The following is a 24,094-nucleotide window of genomic DNA, read 5'->3' as shown; positions in this document are numbered from 1 at the left end:
ATTTAGTCACTCACATGGGAATTACAACAAAATTTGTTTTCTTTTTGAGAAGGAATAAATTTTATAAAATATCTTAATATTTTCAATTTCAGAAGAAGGAAAAATTTGAAGTGCTAGAATAAATCTACTAAGTGTATTGACTTTTTTCATGGCAACTATTTATGATGCATGTGCTTTCTATATGGAAAATGTGATTTTCTTTAGTTTCTTCTATCTAATGAGTATACACTGTAACTGAATGTTGCTGACAAAAGGACAAGGTTGTGGTCTGATATCACTGAGGAATAAATTGGCTGAGTTTTCTTGGTCACTGTGTATAGTTGGCCAGTAGAGAAGCTAGTAGGAACAATGTTTCAAATTAATTACATTTGCTAAATTAAATTAGTTAAATTAATTCAAATTAGCAAAATGAATTCAACTCAATACCTCTTCCTGGTATCTCTGATGATTTTTAGCCATATTCAGTGTTCAGTAAACTTTTTTCTGTAGAGGGTCAGAAAATCACTATTTTAGGCTTCGTGAATCACATGGTCACTGTAGGAGTTACTAAACTGTTGTGGTGGTGAAAAGCATCCATAGAAAATATGTAAATTCAGGAACATGTCTGTGCTCAGGAAATCTCAGGAGGTTTTCTTGAACAAAGTGCTTTCCTCACTGGTCTTTTTGCTCTTGCTGTGCATTTATTGCCTATGGTAGAATGCTCTAAGACTACTACACTTCAGCAGGAGGGTAGGCTAGGCTGCTGTGTCCTGGTGAGTTTTTAAAATATCCATTATATATGAGCTGAGTTCTCTAATCTTTATTTTTTCTTTTTCTCAAAGTTTCGCTGCAAAACTGATAAATGTATTCCATTCTGGTGGAAATGTGACACCGTGGATGACTGTGGTGATGGATCCGATGAACCAGATGATTGCCGTGAGTACACTGGCAGATGTAGGAATTTAGAATTTAGAGCTCCTTAAATTCCCCCAGCTGGAAAACAAAAGTAAGATCTTAAGTTTTGGCTTCTGATAGTTTTGCAAAATTGGAATAGAAAGGTTTTAAATGTCCCTAGTTAAAAATACAACAAAAATTCTGTTATTATCTTGTGTATGTCTCTGATCACTATTACATTTACAGTGACACCATCAGCGATTTGTGTTAGTTTTCACTTTCTTGATTTTTTTTTAACTTGTAGAATAACTAAATTCTTCATGTAATGATCAACAAAGTAAAAATCATCATGATTTTGACTTGATATATAGTTAACTTAGAAACAAAAATGGCCAAGTTTTCAGAATGCCACTCAATGACTGAAATCTTGCCTTTAAAGGTCACAGCCCTTCAACTTTCCTGTCAGTATTAAAATACTGTAAAGTCTGTAAAAGTTATATTTTTTCTAATATAAGTCATTAGTTGGCTCTTAGGCAATTCACAGTGCTCTTAATAGTTGCCTTAAAGTAGCTACCAATTATATCGTGACATTTGACGATCATTGGCTTGGTTAGGTTCTTTTTATTAATTAATTTATTTTTATATATCTTTGGTAACCTAGCTTTTAATAGTCAATCAGGAGACTTTTCCTTGATAGCTGTTTATAGTTCACTCCACAGGTCACTCCAATACTGTCCTGTCAGGTTGAAGATGCTTGCAGTCAATCATGATAATTCCCTCAACATCCCAGTGGATTGTTGCCATGATTTGGTCTTGACAGTTGAATTCGAGATCAACATCCCTGCACTAAAGAAAGACAATGCTTTGTCTTAGTGAAAGCTAGATATTTTCTGCTGTAGAACTCTCCACCAAATAATTACAAAACTGTTTTGAAGTTAGGGCCTCTAGATGGTTACTTGAATGAGCTATATTCCATCTCTCTGGTCACTACCGAGTGTATCAAACATTTGAAGATTTTGTCACATATTCCATTTATATGTTTACAAGCAGTAAATAATATCTTCAGTGAGAAGGAAAAAAGCATTAAATAATATATTCAGTGAGAAGGAAAAAAGTCATTGTTTTTCTATTATTATTTTTCTTTTTCTGAAGAGTTCATTACTCTTTGATTTTTTTTAAATATAGTTTTTGTTTTCACTATGATGGACAACATATGATGAGAAGTATCTATGTGGCGTAGGTATACAATTATGAATGAATCACTTTTTTAAGTTTTTGAATTAAAAAGAATCAAGAATCAAGGAACAAGGAATTATGGTTGAGATTGAGATTGAGATTTACATATTGAAATGTGTTAATTTTCTCACAGTAAAGTAAACTCTCCTGTTAAATAGTAAAATAAATACAACTTATTTTTGTAATTTGCAGAAATGCACAATTGTTAGTTAGTTTAGTTCTCATATTATGGGGACCTTTCTGGTCCAGTTTTACTGAAGTGTGTTTTTAAAGAATTATCCCATAATGACCTGCAGATTAAGTCAATAGCACCCAATGATACCCCTTCTCATATATTACAACTCCTGAACTCTTATTTTAATCTTGACTGAGATTTCATGTTGTAACCATACTGATATGAAATATAAACTACAGATTTAGTATAACAAACTTTTTACATTTATCCACCACTTTCAGAATATTTGGTGAACAAATATAACTTTATTGTCTTTCAAGAGGAACTGAAGAGACATCTGATATCTAGGAGTCTCTGTATGATCCTTATCCTGGTTAAATACCAATACTACATGTTTTTATTGGTGATATTATCTCTGTGATCTTTTAGTAAATGATCTATTACTTAGAGTTGACGGGTTAACAGCACTGAACATCTGTAGGCATGACACTTTATTTTGAGAGCCATGGTGGGGTGGAAAATGATAAACATGAGTCTGTTGCATGCTTATTAATAGGATTCATTTCTGAGTAGCCATATTATCAAAATTTGCAGGTATTAAGAACCACTGACAATACCAATAATTTCACCTGAAAAAGCAGAGAAGCTTGATTACAGGTTCACATACTTTCAAACTTCAATAATGTTATTTATGTAAATGAAGTTAAAGTGAGGCATCAAGAATTCTCTGGCATCATAAGTTTGTAGTTATACATCCTATAGTACTCAAAATATCAAGGATCATTCTAGAGACCAATTTAAAGGTCACATAGGCTTCTCAGTTATTTAACAGGCGTGAAACTCCTTTAACAGTTAAACCCAACTTATGGAAAAGTTTTGGACAACCTCATTTATAATGGGCGAGATAACTGTGGGAGTGAAGATAGAAGGGACTGTCATAAGTTACTTCAAAATGTTCTGTTTTGTCTTACTTATGGCTCTGAACTGAAATTGGTCTAAAAATTTCTATCATATACCACAAATTTATAAAATAAAGAAAAATACAACAGCAATTATGGGCAAATAAATATTAAAGGAATTCATATATGAAGCAACAGGAAATAGAGGAAACGCACATTTAGAAAAAATTAAGCATCACCAAGTTTAAACATTTTGGAGAAGGCAATGGCAACCCACTCCAAGACTCTTGCATGGAAAATCCCATGGACAGAGGAGCCTGGTGGGCTGCAGTCCATGGGGTTGCTAAGAGTCAGACTCGACTGAGTGACTTCACTTTCACTTTTCACTTTCATGCATTGGAGAAGGAAATGGCAACGCACTCCAGTGTTCTTGCCTGGAGAGTCCCAGGGACGGGGGAGCCTGATGGGCTGCCCTCTATGGGATTGCAGAGTTGGACAAGACTGAAGTGACGCAGCAGCAGCAGCAGCAGCAGCAGTTTAAACATTAGTGTGATTAATTAATAAACGTTGTAAACTGAAGGTAAATGACTTCCCACACTTTAAGAACTTGCTTCTATGGAAGCCATTCATATATTAACGTTTTTTTTAATGTTAAGGAAATTTTAATTAATATTTTAATTACTTATAAAGGCATAATTTATTTTCCAAAGAAAATTCAAAATATAATTTATTAATGTTCGATTGACTGATTTGAACTAATAAGCAATGTATTATTAATCTCACAGTCAGTGATTATTAATATACATAAAGATCATCAGTCAAAAGGTGTGTTTATTGTAAGCAACGTAGTCTGTGAGAAGACTTCAGAGTCAGATATGAATTTAAACTTCACCTCTAGCACTTGAAACATGTATATTCTTGGGTGAATTATTGGTATCATGAGACTTACTTCCCTCATTTATAAAATGAACATGGTGATGCCAGGATGAGAAAGTGTTAGTCATTCAACCATGTCTACTCTTTGCAACCCATGGACTGTAGCCTGCCAGGGTTCTCTGTCCATTGGATTTCCCAGGCAAGAATACTGGAGTGGGTAGCCATCTGCTTCTCCTGGCAATCTTCCCAAACTAAGGATCAGACCCGGATCTCCAGCATTACAGGCAGATTCCTTACTGTCTGAGCTACCAGGGTAATGCCAAGTTGATGATGTTATGATGAAATTCAATTAGTAACTGTATGTGAGAAAGATCCTAGCCCAGTGCCTCACACAAACTAGATATTCAATAGTTCCTACTTTGTTGTTATTATTGCTTATATAAAACCAAAGAATATAGCAAAAACTGCTTTATCCTTTAGAAGATATTTATTATAAAAACATATGTATTATATATAAAAATATTTACTAGTTATAAGATATAGTTATAAATATAAAATATTTATAATATATAAATATTAGTAAGATTATAGGAATAAATATCAACAATTCTTATTTAAAATATGTAGTTATAGAAAACATTTGCCTTAAATAATGCTGGGGAATATGTATTGAGGACAGATGTTCCTCTGTTAACACATTATGGACAGAATAGCAATCAAAGAGAAGTAATTTTTTTAAGGGATATTGAAATAACTTTTAAAAAATTTACAATAAATTGCAGTCTGCAAAAAAAAAAAAAAAAAAAAATTACAGTCTGCCATTTAGCCTCCCAATACCATGTCTTTGAAATGAAGAGATATTTAAATGTTTTCAATAACATATATATATTTACATTTATATGTTGTTAATATCTTTGTTCTTACTGTTAGTTTATAAAATGCAATCTGGAGGCCACCCGAGTTGATCAAAGGTTAACTGCACTTCTGAATCTGATAGCTATTTGGCTGTGAGATAGTCATATTGTGCTCTAGGATATGTATAATGTAGTAATATAATATATATTAGTATTAAATCTATAATATATATTAGTATATAAATCTATCTATCTAGATTTTCTGCTGAATGCCAGAAAAGCTCTGTTATAAGACACATGAGCCAAGGTTGTCATTCCACGATACTTGTATGTTTCCTCTTGTAGCCGAATTTAAATGTCAGCCTGGCCGATTTCAGTGTGGAACTGGCCTCTGTGCTCTGCCCGCTTTCATCTGTGATGGAGAGAATGACTGTGGGGACAATTCTGATGAACTCAACTGTGGTAGGTGATTATATTCTTAGCTATTGAACATAAATTGAAATCTTAACTGATTATGTTTGCACTGGTTTAAATTCAGATACAGGCTTTAGCGCACATTTTTCATTCTTTTTATCTTTTAGACACACATGTCTGCCTCTCAGGTCAGTTCAAGTGTACCAAGAACCAGAAATGCATCCCAGTAAACCTCAGATGTAATGGGCAAGATGACTGTGGGGATGAGGAAGATGAAAGGGACTGTCGTAAGTCACCTCTAAGTGCTCTGTCTTATGTTGCTCAACTGAAATTGCTCAAAAAATTATTATTGTTCAACATAAATATATACTGTGTAGAAAATATAACTGCAATGATGGGAAAATAATTCCACATAGATATGTCTAGGGATGGATTATTTAAGAAATGCTATATAAAATTAAATAGAAAATTTAAATGGGGAGGATCTTTACTAAAAAGCTATCTGGAAATTATGACAAACATGAAGAAACATGCATCCATCCACATCATCCTTAAGAGAAGCAGCAAAAACAAATTATCAGTGATTATAGTGCTTTTTTTAAAAATAATTTTTTTGCCATATTGAGTAGCTACATGTAATTTTCTTCTGTTGATTTAATTAGTCACTTGAAATCAACACCATTTTTATTAGAGATTGCTTTTTTTCCTAGTAATAACGTATTGAGTGTATGAAAAGAAACAAAAATCTGGGCAAAATAACCGAACAAAATTACTTATTAAAAATTGTAAATAATACTCCTCCTAAAATATCTTAACAAGGTACTTCAAAAAACAATTGTAAAATATTTTTAATTCTGTTCACCTCTTATTTCAATATCTCATGAAAAATAAATATGCATAAAATGGAAGACAGAACAGTTTACATCACATGCATATGTGCCCATAGGCAGGTAGGCACACACACACACAGGATCTGAACCACAGAGCACCTGTCAAGTTCAAGCTTTCAGCAGAGCTGCTATCAACATTTCTGTCTTGCTGAAGTTTTATTTTATTCCTCTAAAACTTTTATCAGTAAATAATGTTCAGTCATCCAGCAATTTGATTAAGATGGTGCATTCGGAATAAAGTCAGTACCAGTTCTTTATGGTTAGCCATTCTAGAAGCTGATCTATTAAACTGACGAAGATTTGTGAAGCAGTTTATAGTTTCAGGCAGATGTTCGCCTCTTCTCTCAAAACCTCAGCACAACTAGAGGTTTTAATAAATTCTATGCTTTTTATTCTCTCATTCACTAATAACTTCTGATTTATGTCTTTTCCTGTTTATAAAAATATTATCTGTGTAAATTCTTAAATTTATCTGAAAAAGCATATTTTGAAAAAACCTGAATTCTTTGTGTTTAAGTTAGTTTCAAGACAATTAATCAAGGGTAGGGTGGTTTTGAAAACTCTTATTTTTATCAAATGCATCATTGAAGAAATATGTTTTATTTATTTCTACTGGAATAGATAATAGGAATACATTACAGATAATTAAAAGTTAAAACTTATCACCTTCAGGACCTTATTAAGAGAAGATACGTTTTCAATTATTAACTAAAAATTTATTTAATTAAAAAAAATTAAAACACCTATTCTTGTCCAAAGCTGCATGTTCATAGATGCTTTCCTTTTAAGCTGAAAACAGCTGTTCTCCGGACTACTTCCAGTGTAAAACCACCAAACACTGCATTTCCAAGCTGTGGGTCTGTGATGAGGATCCAGACTGTGCAGATGCGTCAGATGAGGCTAACTGTGGTGAGTTTTGTGACCATGGATCTTACTTATTGTATTTATCTCATCATCTGAGATGGCCAGAGTGAGGCGAATTTGAACCCAATTCTGATACAACTAAGGTGTGAAAGAGTCCCTAAAATTTTATTCCTGTGTTCTCAGAGTCAGTAACCTCAGGTTAGCCATTTTCTAAAAAGCGTGGAGGGTTAAGGCAGAAGGGTAAGTATTGTTTTAGTATCAATCAAAACTTTCTAAAAAGGTGGATCTAAAAGGTAAGATAGAACTATCAAGTTATGTTAGCATATGCACATGCTATTAGCATTTAATGAGTAGAAACAATGAAACACTATTTTCTTATTGTTCTGCTGCTGCTGCTGCTAAGTCGCTTCAGTCTTGTCTGACTCTGTGTGACCCCATAGAGGGCAGCCCACCAGGCTCCCCCGTCCCTGGGATTCTCCAGGCAAGAACACTGGAGTGGGTTGCCATTTCCTTCTCCAATGCAGGAAAGTGAAAAGTGAAAGGGAAGTCGCTCAGTCTTCTCCGACTCTTAGCGACCCCATGGACTTCAGCCTACCAGGCTCCTCTGTCCATGGGATTTTCCAGGCAAGAGTACTGGAGTGGGTTGCCATTGCCTTCTCTGTCTTATTGTTCTAGATTTCACTTTTCTCCTTAAATGTCATATAATTGTCCTTTTATCCAATGATTACTGTTCATTCTTAAACATGGTGGGGGGAAAAGAAAAAAAGATAATGAAAACATTTTCTTGTTTCAGTAGATGACAGCAATCACTTAATATAGCATGTTTCTGAAACATTAATATTTTTACTTAAAGTCAGTTTTATTTATAATTTATTATTACTTATTAACATTGCAGAAATAAAGAAATAGATATTCATTTTGTTTAATGCATTTTATTCTATCTTGAAAATGTGAAACAGAAAATGTAAGTTATTGTTATGTGTAACTCATTTTTATCAACATCTAGTAAACATTAATTGAGGCTAATCGCTTTAGGTGAATCCAGCAAACTTTTCATTTTGGGGGAGGCAAAAAAGCATTTAATATAGTAATTGAATAGAAAAGACAAAATTTGTCTAAACTAAAGGTAGAACTTCCAGGCTTTTAAGACAAAATTGTATCTTAAATGTATGGTCTAGATTCCACCTTACTCTTTCACTCTTCCAGAAGAAATCAACATAATGAAAAGCCTTTAGGTTCTTTGAAGTTTCATTATATTGAAAAAAAAAACTCATGAGCTGCATGGATAATCACAAGCAATATTATGTCTTTAAGAGTTGTTGTTGTTCTTGTTTTTTAATATTGTCTTCTGTGTATTCAGGACATGCAACCACTGTGACTTACTCATTTTATAGTATCATAAAACCACCGATCATCACTTTTGTGAAATTGGTCTTCCTAATCAATTCACATGGCCTCAAACTACATCCATCACCAGTTTGTCTAAACAGTTATCAATTTTGCAGACTAGTTTACATTACTGGCTGTTTTACTCTGTTGTCTTTTGTATTTTTGTTTACCAAATGAACATGAAATAGTGACTTACATTACCTATCTGAATAATTTACTGACTGAAATGTTTTTTTCCTATATTTTATTCTTCCTCACTTTGGTGTGATTTAACTGTTTTGGAACGTTATATTATTCAAACTGATAATTATTAATCAACATCATCATCATAATACCTATTATTTATGTGATGTCCATCATATGGCCCAAGAAATGTGTTCAGAGCTTTGCAGTGATTACTTCATTTGTAGTCTTTATTATTCCTATTTCGTGGATGAGAAAAATGAGAGCCAGGAGAAACTTGCCTCAAATTGCAGAGCCTACAAATGGTAAAAAGGGAACTTGAATTCAAAGTTATTTGACATGAAAGTATCTGCTCTATGAACATAGCATGAATCCACCTCATTTTTTCTATATAAATAAAAATATATTTAAATATTTTCTGTTATAAATTTATATAGAATTCTCCTAGCCACAATTACTGCTTTAAGTTCTAGGCCAGTATAAAAATACTTACATACTCACAGAAAGAAGAAGATAGATTGAAGAAGCTTACCATTTAATTTGTCTTAAACCCGCTCTAAAATATTATTGTGGACAGGTGCTAATTTAATTAAAAGAAACTTCTTCATCATATTTTAGCATGGCAATTGTTAATCCTTATTTTACAAGGAGCTAAAAGACCAACTTTTCCCTTCTTTTGTCTTCAATACATATAGAAATGCAATGTATTTTTGCTAATTCTGTTAACACCCTGGGGGGATAGTTCACTTTTGATGCTTTATTGAATCAGAAAGAAATGTATCACTCCTTAAAGATTAGCCCTATCATGCCAAGGCCTTTTTATTTGAATTTGAGTTACATGTTTCTTTGTGGGAAAGCATGCACCTTTCCTCTAAGTAGGGATGAGCTTCCTTATTGCACATCAAGTGGCCTGGCAGAATGAATCACAGGCTTGCAATAAGTGCCATTGAGGAAATGTTGCAACACCTCCATGTGCAATGAGTTTTTATTGCAATTGCTTTCTTTATTTTCTTAGCTCTGTGCTTAGTTTAGGGGGAGATCTAGTTGGAGATCACCTAGCCCTTACATCTTATTTTTCAACACCAATATTTGTATTTATCTATAGTTTTATATCTAATTGGCTTCTGTCAGTTCCAAAGTTCCAGTATTATAGTTTGTTTTGACTTGACCTAAATTAAACAGTTTGGTTTTTTTGTTTTGTAAGTAAGAACAGTGTAGAAGCACACATACAAGTAAACAATGTATACATGTTAAATAGGGAAATAAATAACCAGTAATGTGTAAATATTTTAAAAATTATTTGATTTTAGTATATTTACCAAAATACTACATACATATTGCATTCAGCCCAGTGTAATTTTTGAGATATTGAGCACTTGCAAATTTAACAACTAATATTCAATATGTATAAAAATTGTGTGGTAATCTTTTCTATATTAGCATAAAGAGATTTTGAATCACTTTGAATACATGTAGATTAAATATATTAATAGTTTAAGAATCTTTTCCAGTACTCTAGTCATGGTGAGATTTTAAATTTAAAAATTAAATTAACCATATAGTTTCCCATCTTAGTACACCTAGTTTTTTTGAGATGGTTAAATTTAAATCCATGAAAGCTACATTTGGGCCATTTGGATTTAAATTGAAAAATATTTTTTAAACATCTTTTAATTGTGTTTCTGTGTAAATATAGATTTATATGTATACTACCTTCACAGTCATCACAAATGCAGTGGGTCCGTCTCATCATCAGGTTCCACACTAGCAGATACGGAGGTCTGACTGTCCTAAGCCATTTTGCATAAGGGACAGATACCATGGATTTTGGTATCTGTAGGGTTACTAATCCCTTTTGGGTACCAAGGAAATATTGTAGTGGTAACTTTATTTTGTGAGTTGCTAATAGTTATAAAATTACTTCTTTTTGCCCAAAGTTGTTTATTCTTTCCTCACTCTATGCTCAAAGATAAACAAACTTTTTAAAATAAGTGTGTGAATATACACACTTTTACTAGACTCTTGGAAGGCTGTTTCACTGTGTATTACAACATTAGATCAATGCCACATTGAAACCCTGACCACAAGAAGTAGATTACTCCAATTGTGGCGGCTCTGGGGTTTTCGTTTGGAATCTTAGTTTCAAACTTCCTTCACCTTCTGCCTGCCATTTTCTCTTTAAGGTATAAAATACAGATTTTGGGATTTGACAGATCTATACTAGATTCATACTTCTGCTCTGTCATCTGAGTTGAAACGTTTCTACAATTTGATTCTGATAAGATGATATCAAAATATGTCTTTCCGTTATGTTCTCTCTTCCTGATTTATAGTTTAGAATCTCCGTTTCCTAGAACCCTAGGAAACATTCTCTTCAGTTTTCTGTGTGAGATTTCCTGGTCAGTTCTGCACTCACCACTCCACTCTCTGGAATCAGCTGTTTGTGCTGGCATATTGCTCCTCCCTGTGATTGCCTTTCCTACTTTCTTTTCTTGTCTCCTACATGCTTTTACCTTATTTAAAATTCTGTGCCATCAAAGAGAGTCTTGCTTTCACGTTGGTTCAGAGTCCTTTGCTGATTTTGAGCCATCTTGATTTATAACCAACATGCTGCTTGGTTAATTATATTTATTAGTGAATTTGTTATAATCACACTAGCCGGGGCTTGTGAGAGGAACTTGGGTTTCCCATAGTAACCTTGTACTTTCCAAAGCCTGGATTTCAAACATGATATTGAACACACTCAAAAAAAAAAAAAAAAAGATAGAATCTGTCAATGCTTGCTTTTATTTTCCCTTTAATGTCAGTTGAGGAAATTTGAATTGGGTCCTCAAGCTGTGAGAATATAGGGGAAAAATGACATTTTTAAGTTAAAGCTAGTACATGTTAAATTATAAGCTATTCCAAACATACAGACTTGTACAAAAAGTTATACAGTGACTTTAACCTTTGGCCTAAGCTGTCTCTTAAAACATCCAAATCCCACAATAACAACTTATGCCCATCTCTACACTTCCCCTCTCTCATCTCTATACTTCCCCTCTCCCTTCCTCCCCTTGTCCTGAAGTAGTCATATATAATTTGCATGTATTTTTTAAAATTACCATGGTAGTATGCATTTATTAATATGTACCTAATAGTTTATAGTATTGAGGGACTGATGTTGAAGCTGAAACTCCAATATTTTGGCCACCTGATGCCGAGAGCTGACTCATTTGAAAAGACCCTGATGCTGGGAAAGATTGAGGGCTGGAGGAGCAGGGGACGACAGAGTATGAGATGGTTGGATGGCATCACCGACTCAGTGGACATGGGTTTGGGTGGTCTCCGGGAGTTGGTGATGGACAGGGAGGCCTGGCATGCTACGGTTCATGGGGTTGCAGAGTCAGACACAACTGAGGACTGAACTGAACTGAACTGAAAAGTTTATAAAAGATGGTATTATATTTTCTATATTAATTTGAGGCTTAAGGTATTCTAGTAGTATAATGTGTTCATGTGAATAATATATTTCCATATAAAGATAATTTCTACATATTTCAATTATTACAGATTTGTTGGCAAATAAAGTACAAAAGTGGAGAAGGAAATGGCAACCCTCTCCAGTATTCTTGCCTAGGGAATTCCGTGGACAGAGGAGCCTGGTGGGCTGCTGCCCATAGGGTCGCACAGAGTCGGACACGACTGAAGCAACTTAGCATGCATTGGAGGAGGAAATGGCAACCCACTCCAGTGTTCTTGCCTGGAGAATCCCAGGGACAGAGGAGCCTGGCGGGCTGCCATCTATGGGGTTGCACAGAGTCGACGTGACTGAAGCGACTTAGCAGCAGCACCAACAGCAGCAAAGTACAAAAGACTTTGTTCAAACTGTGCTATAGACCCCGCGAAGTTTCAGTTCTCTGCTCAATTGCTCTGTCACCTTGCATGAAAGTTCATTAAAAGCAGATGTGACAGGGCCTAGAGGCAGGAATCCTAATATTCCTATAGGCAATATTAGACTAAATGTTATACTTGGGATAGAGGGCTTGGAATGAGACTGAAGAGGAAAGCCCTGATACTGATGATTGTAGTAAAATAAGTCATGATATTTGAGTTTAGTGACTTGTGAATTTAGTTATTTTCAAAAATTTTTATTAATTTCTACTTAGAGTAACATTTAGTAAATGTTAGTTCCATGATTTCAAGATAATCTAGGGGGAAATACCTTTGTTCACATACGCAAGAAAGGATGATACACTAAGTTCTGTATCTTGGGAAACAATCCACACTTATATGTTAATATATTTGGTTAAGACATCTGTTATTGTCTTAATTCATGTTTCCTGAATTTAAATATAGATTACAAATTTATGTATTCTGATTAGTAACAAATGATCTGAACATCATCAAGTGCCTCTACCCTGCTAGTGGCTGTGACTTTGTGGGAGGCGTGGGATGAGGGCATTGATTGCCGAAGGAGGTTGATGGGAGACTGATTTTAAATTTTCAGATATATAACATTATGATATCTCTTAGTTATTTCGAAGGGTGGACTATGAATGTTATGCTAGCAGGTGGTGAGGAGAAAGACCTCTAATCCTCATATTCTCTGGGACCCCTTTTGGTCTCTGCTACCTGATGAGTAACTGCGGTAACTAACTCATGCTGTGGAGTGCTGGTATCACCACTCTTTGCTTAAGTGTGTGTGTGCTCAGTCACTAACTTGTGGCCGACTCTTTGCAACCTCATATACTGTAGCCCGCCAGGCTTCTCTATCCGTGGCGTTGCCTATGTGTAGGTCAGGCTATTTGTCTCTATGACTCCATTCTTGGGTGAGCTACAACCCCATAAATTTCTGCTGTATATGAAAACTCTTGAGCTAAGATCTTCTCAGACATACACGATTCTGCAAATCTCCAGGTCATGTCAGGAGTCAGGGAGACTGCCTCATGCTTATCTATTTAGCTACTACCACTTTTTCATTTTATTTTTATTATTTTTAGTTGGAGGATAATTGCTTTACAGTGCTGTGTCAGTTTCTAACATACAACATCACAAATCAGTCTAACTGTATGTGTATATATATATATACACCTTCCCTCTTGAGCCTCCCTCCCACCCTGACCCCCATCCCACTGCTCTAGGTCATCACAGAATACCAGGCTGGGCTCCCTATGTTATGCAGAGCTTTCCGCTAGCTATCTATTTTACAATTAGCAGTGACGTATATACACCCACTTTTAATGTCATAAAATCAGCCATTCCGGAGTTTTGTTGACTGTGTTATACACTTGATGCTAGATGTTTCTCCTCAAAGCTTGGCATCTCCCAAAGATAAAAATAGTGCTTCCAATAGAACCCTTGAAGAAGAGTCTGTCTGCAGGAATGGGGCCAGGAAATTGTCTTCTAGCTTTTGTACAAATAAATGAATGAATTACATGTGAATCGTTAAATAGTCTAAGTGGAACACATTTAGTCTTTTTTATAAATTATCTGCAGTAATTTTTATGCACAGATTGTCTCTGTACCAAAAGAATGTGAAATTTTTTGGCGATGTTTTATTTTTTTTTTCCTCTCAATAAGAGGAAGCTGTAAGATTTCATTTTTATTGCAGAAAACTAGAAAAGAGTCCATACAATAAGTCAGGAGACCTGCTGAATATTCCAGACTCTGAATTGATCTGAAATAAAAGCAAGGAGACTAAAATAGCTTTTTGTTAGTGAGGCTATGGTTGAATTTGTAAAGGGGAGGAACTACATGTTTATTTTAATAATAGCTGGGTTGGAACAGTCAATGTTTTTAAAAGAAACTGAGTCACAAATTTAATATTCTGTGATATTTTTGTTTGAAAAACTTCATCCTTATCATACTGCTCCCCTTATCCTTGGCCAAGTACATTTGACTCTTAAAATAACACACATACACACACATAAACCCTAGTTGCAGATGTATAGTAGTACATAGGAAGTATTAGGTGCTTTCTTAAAAAATAAATATGAAATGCAGATCTTTAAAAATTTACCTCCTTTTACTACCTTTAGAACAAAAATATGTGTTTCTTTTAGCTTGTAGGATTCTGTTTCTCATATGCTTTGGGCTGGCAATTTCCTTAGAGAATATTCGAATATTTTTATTTTCAGTCAGTATTTAGTGTTGTTTTGTACCGTGTGTATTTGTTATATGCTGTACTCTGCCTTCAGTCATGTCAGACTCTATACAACAGCATGGAGTGTAGCCCCCAGGCTTCTCTATCCATGAACTTTCTAGGCAAGAATACTGGGGCAGGTAGCTATTTTCTCCTCCAGGGAATCTCCCTGACCCAGGCGGGATCAAACCCACTTCTGAATCTCCTGCCTTGGCAGGAAGAGTCTTTACAATTGAGCCACTTGGGAAGCCCATATCTGATTATACTGCACATAAATGAATGTGTGTGTGTTGTGTTAATAGCTCAGTCATATCTGACTCTTTGTGACCCCATAGACTGTAGACCCCCAGGCTCCTCTGTCCATGGAATTCTCCAGGCAACAATACTTGAGTGGGTTGCCATTCCCTTCTTTAGGGGATCTTCCCGACCCACAGTTTGAACCCAAGTCTCCTGCATTGCAGGCGGATTCTTCAACATCTGAGCTACCAGGGAAGCCCCACAGTAATGAATGAAAATAGGTAAAATGAAGGATTGTATTACCTTTTCTCAACACCACCACCTGGTAAGAAATCTCTGTGTAGAAATTATTTTTGTTTATCCCTTTAAGAAAACTCACATTTGACTTTGGAGGAGAATGGTTGCATGTAAATGTATGGCTGAGTCCTTTTGCTGTGACTATCACAATATCATTTGTCAATTCACTATACACCAATACAAAATAAAAATATTTTTAAAAATAAACTTAGGTTTGTGCTTTTATGTTAAAATCAGTTCGAGGATCCAAGTGGTATTGATTTTATTTACAAAAAGAATATCTATTTACTGCCATTAGCACTTCAGGACAAAATATATTAATGTATATTTGTTAATATATAGAAGACCTATTATAGACTTGTGACTGTAACATTTGTTAGCTTTGTGATATAGGGATATATATGGTATAGATGATGATTCTGATAGCCATATCTATGTTCCAATCAGCTTTAGAGTCAATGCATGGGATGCAAAGTCTTTAGGCTAGATTTTTCATGTCATCTGACCACTGTTCAAATATGGTACCTTGCTCAGATTTCATGTTGAAAATAATGGGAATGCAAAGACAGGGGATATATAGTAGGATTTAGTATGATAAAGAACATACAGTAAATTATTGCCTATTTTTATTTGAATAACTTTGAAATATTTGTTGTTCTATTCCATTGCTGTCATGTCTGACTCTTTGCAGCTCCATGGAGTGCAGCACACCAGGCTTCCCTGTCCTTCACTCTCTCCCGGAGTTTGTTCATCACGTCCATTGAGTCTGTGATGTTATCTAACCATCTCATCCTCTGCCACCCTTTTCTCCATTTGCCTTCAATCTTTCCCAGCATCAGAGTCTTTTCCAATGAACTGGCTCTCAGAATCAGATGGCCAAAGAATTGGAGCTTCAGCTTCAGCATCACTCCTTCCAATGAATATTCAGGGTTGATTTCCTTTAGGATTGACTCTTAGGATCTCCTTGTAGTCCAAGGGTTTTTCAAGCTCTCCAGAACCACAGTTCAAAAACATCAATTCTTGGTGCTCAACCTTCATTATGTTCCAACTCTCACATCTGTACATGACTACTGGAAAAATCTTGGCTTTGACTATATGGACCTTTGTTGGCAAACGGGTGTCTCTGTTTTTTAATACACTATCTAGATTTGTCCTAGCTTTTCTTCCAAGTAGCAAGTGTCTTTTAATTTCATGGCTGTAGTCACTGTCTGGAGTGATTTTGGAGCCCAAGAAAATAAAATCTATCATTGCTTCCACTTTTTCCCCTTCTATTTGCCATGAAGTGATGGGACTGGATGCCATAATCTTCCTTTTTTGAATGTTGTGTTTTAAGCAGCTTTTTCACTTTCCTCTTTCACCCTCATCAAGAAGCTACTTTGTTCCTCTTCACTTTCTGCCATTAGAGTGATATCATCTGCATATCTGAGGTTGTTATTTCACCAATCAATCTTAATTCTAGCTTGTGAGTCATCCAGCCCTGTATTTCATGTGATATACTCTGCATATACGTTAAATAAGCAGGGTGACAATATACAGCCTTGACATACTCCTTTTCCAATTTTGAACCAGTCCATTCTTCTATGTCTGGTTCTAATTGTTGTTTCTTCACCTACATACAGGTTTCTCAGGAGGCAGGTAAGGTGGTCTGGTATTCCCATCTCTTGAACAATTTTCCACAGTTTGTTGTGATCCACACAGTCAAAGGCTTTTTTGTATTCAGTGAGTGTTAGTCACTCAGTTGTGTCCAACTTTTCCTGACCCCATGGACTGTAGTCTGCCAGGCTCCTCTGTCCATGCGATTCTCCAGGGAAGAATATTTGAGTTGGTTGCCATTTTTTCTCCATGGAATATTCCAAACTCAGGGATTGAACCCAGGTCTCCCACATTGCAGGCAGATTCTTTACTGTCTGAGCCACCAGCCAATGAATCAGAAGTAAAAATAATCTTAGCCTTCTAATTAAATTTGTATTTTTCAAATCCAAAATTCTTGAAAGAGATTTTAAAAAGATTATGAACAGAAATCCTTCATGGTGAGTTTCCTTTGACCCAAAGCACAATTGACATGAAAAATATTACTCAATTGCTAGAGAGATAAAAGAGAGAGCAGATCTACCCTGTGACCTGAAGTTTCTCATTTCTATAGATCACATTATCCATATGAGTACAACACTTATCTTCAAAATCCTTTGTTCTAAGAAAGAAACAAACCTTCAGGACATACATGATTCTCTTTTGATAAAGTTACTGAGTTTTGACTGTTATTTGAGAAAAAGAACAATATAAACTATCTATATTAAAGTTTGAGTAAATCTTACGTTTTTTTATTAATGGTAGTTCAGTTCAGTTGCTCAGTCATGTCTGACTCTTTGTGACCCCATGGACTGCAGCACACTAGGCTTCCCTTTCAATCACCAACTCCCGGAGCTAGCCCAAGCTCATGACCACTGAGTTAGTAATGCCATCCAACCATCTCATCCTCTGTCGTTCCCCTTCTCCACCTGCCTTCAATCTTTCCCAGCATCAGGGCCTTTTCCAAAAAGTCAGTTCTTTGCATAAGATGGCTAAGGTATTGGAGTTTCAGCTTCAGCATTAGTCCTTCCAATAAATATTCAGGACCAATTTCCTTTTAAGATTGACTGGTTGGATCTCCTTGCAGTCCAAGGGACTCTCAAGAGTCTTCTCCAAGACCACAGTTCAAAAGCATCGATTCTTCGGTGCTCAGCTTTGTTTATGGTCCAAATCTCACATCCATACATGACTACTGGAAAAACCATAGCTTTGACTAGACAGACATTTGTCAACAATGTAATGTCTCTGCTTTTTAATATGCTGTCTAGGTTTGTTATAGCTTTTCTTCCAAGGAACAGGAAAATTCATGTATTTGGATTACATTCATTGTATATCTTACTTAAGCAATCAAATTTCTAATTTTAGTTCATATTTTTATATTTAAACTTAAACTAGTAATAAGTTACACAATATGTGTATATCTGCAATAATATTATATTAACCATTTTTCTATAAATATTAATACCAAATATTAATATTAACTAAAATAATGGTATTTTGTTTGAGTTCATTAAAATCAATTATTCAGGAATTGAGTATTTCACAATTAGTTCTATCACCAAACTTTGCATAATGAAGTAACCAGAAGGAATGAAAGAGGATTGCACAGGGGATAACTTTCTGAGCACCCTACTTCAGTTGAGTTTAGTTCAGTCACTCAGCCATGCCCGACTCTTTGTGACTCCATGGACTGCAGCACGCCAGGCCTCCCTGCCCATCAGCAACTCCTAGAGTTTAACCAAACTCATGTCCATAGAGTCGGTGATGCCATCCAATCATCTCATCCTCTGTTGTCCCTTTCTCCTCCTGCCCTATCTTTTCCAGCATCAGGGTCTTTTCAAATGAGTCCCCTCTTTGCATCAGTGGCCAAAGTATTGGAGTTTCAGCTTCAACATCAGTCTTTCCAATGAACACTCAGGACTGATCTCCTTTAGGATGGACTGATTAGATCTCCTTGCAGTCCAAGGGACTCTCAAGAGTCTTCTCCAACAACACAGTTCAAAAGCGTCAATTCTTGAGCACTCAGCTTTCTTTATAGTCCAACTCTCACATCCATACATGACTACTGGAAAAGCCATAGCCTTGACTAGGTGGACCTTTGTTGACAAAGTAATGTCTCTGCTTTTTAATATGCTGTCTAGGTTGGTCATAACTTCCCTTCCAAGGAATGTGTCTTTTAATTTCATGGCTAAAGTCACCATCTGCAGAAATTTTGGAGCCCCCAAAAATAGTCAGCCACTGTTTCCCCATCTATTTACCATGAAGTGATGGGACAGGATGTCATGTTCTTAGTTTTCTGAATGTTGAGCGTTAAGCCAACTTTTTCACTCACCTCTTTCACTTTCATCAAGAGGCTCTTTAGTTCTTCTTTAAGGGTGGTTTCATCTGCATATCTGAGATTATTGATATTTCTCCTGGCAATCTTAATTCCAGCTTGTGCTTCCTCTAGCCCAGCATTTTTCAAGATGACTCTGCATATAAGTTAAATAAACAGGTGATAATATACAGCCTGACGTACTTCTTTTCCTATTTGGAACCAATCTGTTTTTCCATATCCAGTTCTAAAGGTTGCTTCCTGTCCTGCATACAGGTTTCTCAAGAGGCAAGTCAGGTGGTCTGGCATTCCCATCTCTTTCAGAATTTTCCACAGTTTATTGTGATCCACAACAGTCAAAGGCTTTGGCATAGTCAACAAAGCAGAAATAGATGTTTTTCTGGAACTCTCTTGCTTTTTCGATGATCTAGTGGATGTTGGCAATTTGATCTCTGGTTCCTCTGCCTTATTTAAAACCATATTGAACATCTGGAAGTTTACGGTTCACATATTACTGAAGCCTGGCTTGGAGAATTTGAGCCTTACTTTACTAGTGTGTGAGATGAGTGCAATTGTGCGGTAGTTTGAGCATTTTTGGCATTGTCTTTCTTTGGGATTAGAATGAAACCTGACCTTTTCCAGTCCTGTGGCCACTGCTGAATTTTCCAAATTTGCTGAAATACTGAGTGCAGCACTTTCACAGTGTCATCTTTTAGGATTTAAAATAGCTCAACTGGAATTCCATCACCTCCACTAGCTTTGTTCGTAGTGATGCTTCCTAAGGCCCACTTGACTTCACATTCCAGGATATCTGGCTCTAGGTGAATGTGAATGATCACACCATCTTGATTATCTGGGTCATGAAGATTTTTTTTGTATAGTTCTTCAGTGTATTCTTGCCACCTCTTCTTAATATCTTCTGCTAGTAAAGTAATGCTCAAAATTCTTCAAGCTAGTTTTTAGCAATACATGAACCGTGAACTTCCAGATGTTCAAACTGGTTTTAGAAAAGGCAGAGGAACCAGGGATCAAATTGCCAGCATCTGCTGGATCATCAGAAAAGCAAGAGAGTTCCAGAAAAACATCTATTTCTGCTTTATTGACTATGTCAAAGCCTTTGACTGTGTGGATCACAATAAACTGTGGAAAATTCTTAAAGAGATAGGAATACCAGACCACCTGACCTGCCTCTTGAGAAACCTGTATGCAGTTCAAGAAGCAACAGTTAGAACTGGACATGGAACATCAGACTGGTTCCAAATTGGCAAAGGAGTACATCAAGGCTGTTTATTGTCACCCTGCTTATTTAACTTATATTCAGAGTACATGATGAGAAATGTTGGGCTGGATGAAGCACAAGCTGGAATGAGGATTGCCAGGAGAAATATCAATAATCTCAGATATGCAGTTGACACCACCCTTATGGCAGAAAGTGTAGAAGAACTAAAGAGCCTCTTGATGAAAGTGAAAGAGGGGAGTAAAAAAGTTGCCTTAAAGCTCAACATTCAGAAAACTAAGATCATGGCATCCAGTCCCATCAACATCCTACTTATACACTGTTTAAACCATCTGGTACGTGATCCACAGCTTGCCAGCCATTTCATGCATGTCACACATTTGAAAATATTGTCCTCCTCTTGATTAACTGATAGATTTGAAGTTCAAAAAGTTGAGATTAAGCACAATGTCAATAACCTTTAGTTCTGCATGATGAAAGTTTTGAAAGTATTCTAAGAGTAATATTAGTATGAATTAAATAGATTGAGTGTTTACTAAGTGATTATTGAGAAGAGAATATTTGCTCTTCTAATGACCAAATACTCTTAGAATTCTTTCATAAAATTTTCGCCAGCAGAAGTGGAGGTTATTTAGGCTGGGCTCTGTTTTCAGCTTTTTTGAACTTCAGTATAAGAAAGTATTTTTTTCTTATGTTGTGAGATTTGGTAATTAACCACTGGGCATGAATTGTCCAGATTCTTTTTTGGAAGATACTGTTAAATCTTCAAACAGGATGCTGTATTTGTTGGCACTGAAACAAATGCAAGAAATAAACATACTAAAATCTCTGGTTTAGAATACTAACACAGAAGTAATTACATGTGACTCTATTGACTAAAGGCATAACTATTATTAAAAAACTTTGGTGTGGGGGAAGATTAGCAGAGCCAATCTTGAATTCCAGAGCTTTGTTTGTGCTATTTGGCTTTCACAGCTAGAATTTTCTACTTCCTTATAGTACAAAATTGTTCATCCACCCAGTTTCTTTTTCTTTTGGCTCAATGCTGTGACTTAGTAATTTTTAGCATCTTACTGACAGATGGAAAGTGCTCACTACCCATGTTGCTGTATTAACATGAAATGGATTTCTAAACCACAGTAAAGGATGGAGCTACATATGCCGAGTCCACTCTGTTTCATCCAGAGTGCCTGTATTGTTATGATAATCATAGAATCTTTGAAGGAAAAGGACCATTAGAAGTCATCTGGTTTTCACTTACCTTAGTAGGGCCACGTCTATCATCTCTAATGAAACAAACAAAAATACTTATTTTGGTCTAGGTAAAATCCTCATACTACAAATTAAGCCTTTTTTTTTTCCTTTTAAAATATTTTCAATGGAAATATTGAATAACCACACACTATTCTTTGTGTTAAAGTCCTTTGTTTAAGCATTAGCAAAGTAATTTTTCACATCTTTCTTCTGGCCAAATAATTTCATTTTCTTTAATCCCTCTGCTTTGTGTTCTATTTTTGCATTCTATTAATCAGCTGTATAGCTCTCTCCTAAAACCTTCAAAAACTCTATGCTTTGGTTATGATCTATGGAACAGAATGCTGTTTTTAGTTATATATGTGCTGAGTATCTCTCATTCTCACTACTGCATGCTCACTTGTGTATTCTAATATAGTGTTTGATTAAAAGCAATTACAACAACAGCATTCATATTGTTGGTCTGTGACCAACTTACATGATTACCAGCTTTGGAGCTTTCACATCCTACCAGTTTTCACTGTGATGTATTTATGAGCTGCTTCTATGTTGTCACATTTTTAAAGGTTCTAATGAAGTCTAGAATCTCTCTTGCCAAATTCTAAATTCTGAGGGTTGGAGCCATATATCTTGTATCCCCTAAAATATCCAGTACATAGTACAGAATCAAGCATGGATAAATATTTGAGAAATGAGTAATGGAAGGAAATTTTTTTAAATATAGGTTTTATTTGATTCGGACTTCCCTGGTGGCTCAGATGGTAAAGCATCTGCCTACAATGTGGGAGACCCGGGTTCAATCCCTGGGTCCGGAAGATTCCCTGGAGAAGAAAATGGCAACCCACTCCAGTATTCTTCCCTGAAAAATTCCATGGATGGAGAAGCCTGGTAGGCTACAGTCCACAGGGTCACAAAGATTTCATTTGGTTTGGCCAAATATAATACCTTTCTCCCTTAAACCTGAGCTTTTGGAGCCTAATTTTCTTTGAGTTTATATATATATATATGCATATATATATACATATATATATATATATAAGTATATATATAATTTTGTATTTGTGTAAGAACTGCTTTTCCTCTTGTGAAATCTGATATTTTAGGTTTTACTAGTATACAAAACTGACTAATACTGTAAGGAAATTTCAATATATAGAATAATTGACATATTCCGTCAAAGTTATACCATAAGATGTGCCTCCCCACCTATAGGAAGGTAAATGTGTTATGGCAATACAACCAGGCAGCTTTGCAAAAAGAGATCCACAACTCTGGGATTACTAGAAGCAGAACACCATTCTTGATTTCCATATTCGTGAAGTGAGTGGATTTCTTCAGGCCTCTACCATTTCCTCATTGGTAAACAGATATAATATATTTTGTCCTTAGAAAACTAATGATAGTGTTAAAAGAAATAAAAATATGAGAGTACCTAGTCAATGTATAAGTACATAATAGACCCTCAGAAAATAATTTCTGTCCCTTTTTCAACACATCATGCTAAATATCTAGTATTGACATGCTGCTAAGTCGCTTCAGTTGTGTCCAACTCTGTGCGACCCCATAGACGGCAGCCCAGGAGGCTCCCCCATCCCTGGGATTCTCCAGGCAAGAACACTGGAGTGGGTTGCCATTTCCTTCTCCAAGTATTGACATAGGCTAAAACAATTACAGTCAGTAATGGAGACAGAAGGGAACAAATAAACTACTATGAAATTTTCTAACACATGAAAAAATGGTTCTGTGAAATCTTGTATTTCTTGTCATGCTCTGTTGCTCTGTCGTGTCCAGCTCTTTGCAACCCCATAGACTATGGCCCAGCAGGCTCCTCTGTCCATGGGATTTTTCAGGCAAGAATACTGGAGTGGGTTGCCATTTCCTCCTCCAGGGGATCTTTCCTACCTTAGGATCCAACCCATGTCTTCTGTGTCTCCTGTATTGTCAGGTGAATTCTTTACCACTGAACCACCTCTCTGCATTTCTTGTCAGAAGAGAGGAAAACAATAAAATATAGAATTAAAAAGAGAGTTTGTGACTTTAGAAAATAAAGAAAAGTGAAAGTGTTAGTAACTCAGTTGTGTCTGACTCTGTGAGTAGCCCACCAGGCCCCTCTGTCCAGGCAGTACTGGAGTGGGTAGTCATTCCCTTCTCCAGGAGATCTTTCTAACCCTGGTCTCCTTCATTGTAGGCAGATTCTTTACTGTCTGAGCCTCCAGGGAATGCCCAGTGTAATAATAAATGTTAAATAGCACATGACTAGTATGAAACTTTGGTTATGTGTTATGTGGTATATAGGAAGCCTTAGAATCACAGTTCTGTATATACCCTACACCTCCCTGTGAATCCTGTTTGTTTAGAAGCTTTTTCAAAATATCACTGGCATATAATAAAGTGTGTATATTTAAAACA

At 35.8% G+C, this 24,094-nt stretch overlaps 1 protein-coding gene across 1 annotated transcript in view; it reads left to right on the top strand.

The window, feature by feature from the left end:
- The window catches only part of LRP1B (LDL receptor related protein 1B), a 2,049,143-nt gene that overhangs the window by 1,810,604 nt on the left and 214,445 nt on the right, over positions 1–24,094 (top strand). Inside the window, exons 63-66 of the mRNA XM_043488135.1 lie at positions 822–915; positions 5,259–5,375; positions 5,495–5,614; positions 7,007–7,126. Of these exons, the coding sequence (XP_043344070.1) occupies positions 822–915; positions 5,259–5,375; positions 5,495–5,614; positions 7,007–7,126 (451 nt within the window). The remainder of the gene's footprint in view (positions 1–821; positions 916–5,258; positions 5,376–5,494; positions 5,615–7,006; positions 7,127–24,094) is intronic.

Source organism: Cervus canadensis, chromosome 15, assembly GCF_019320065.1.
Source record: "Cervus canadensis isolate Bull #8, Minnesota chromosome 15, ASM1932006v1, whole genome shotgun sequence".
Taxonomy (NCBI): Eukaryota; Metazoa; Chordata; class Mammalia; order Artiodactyla; family Cervidae; genus Cervus; species Cervus canadensis.
This window is presented reverse-complemented; position numbering and strand designations above follow the sequence as displayed.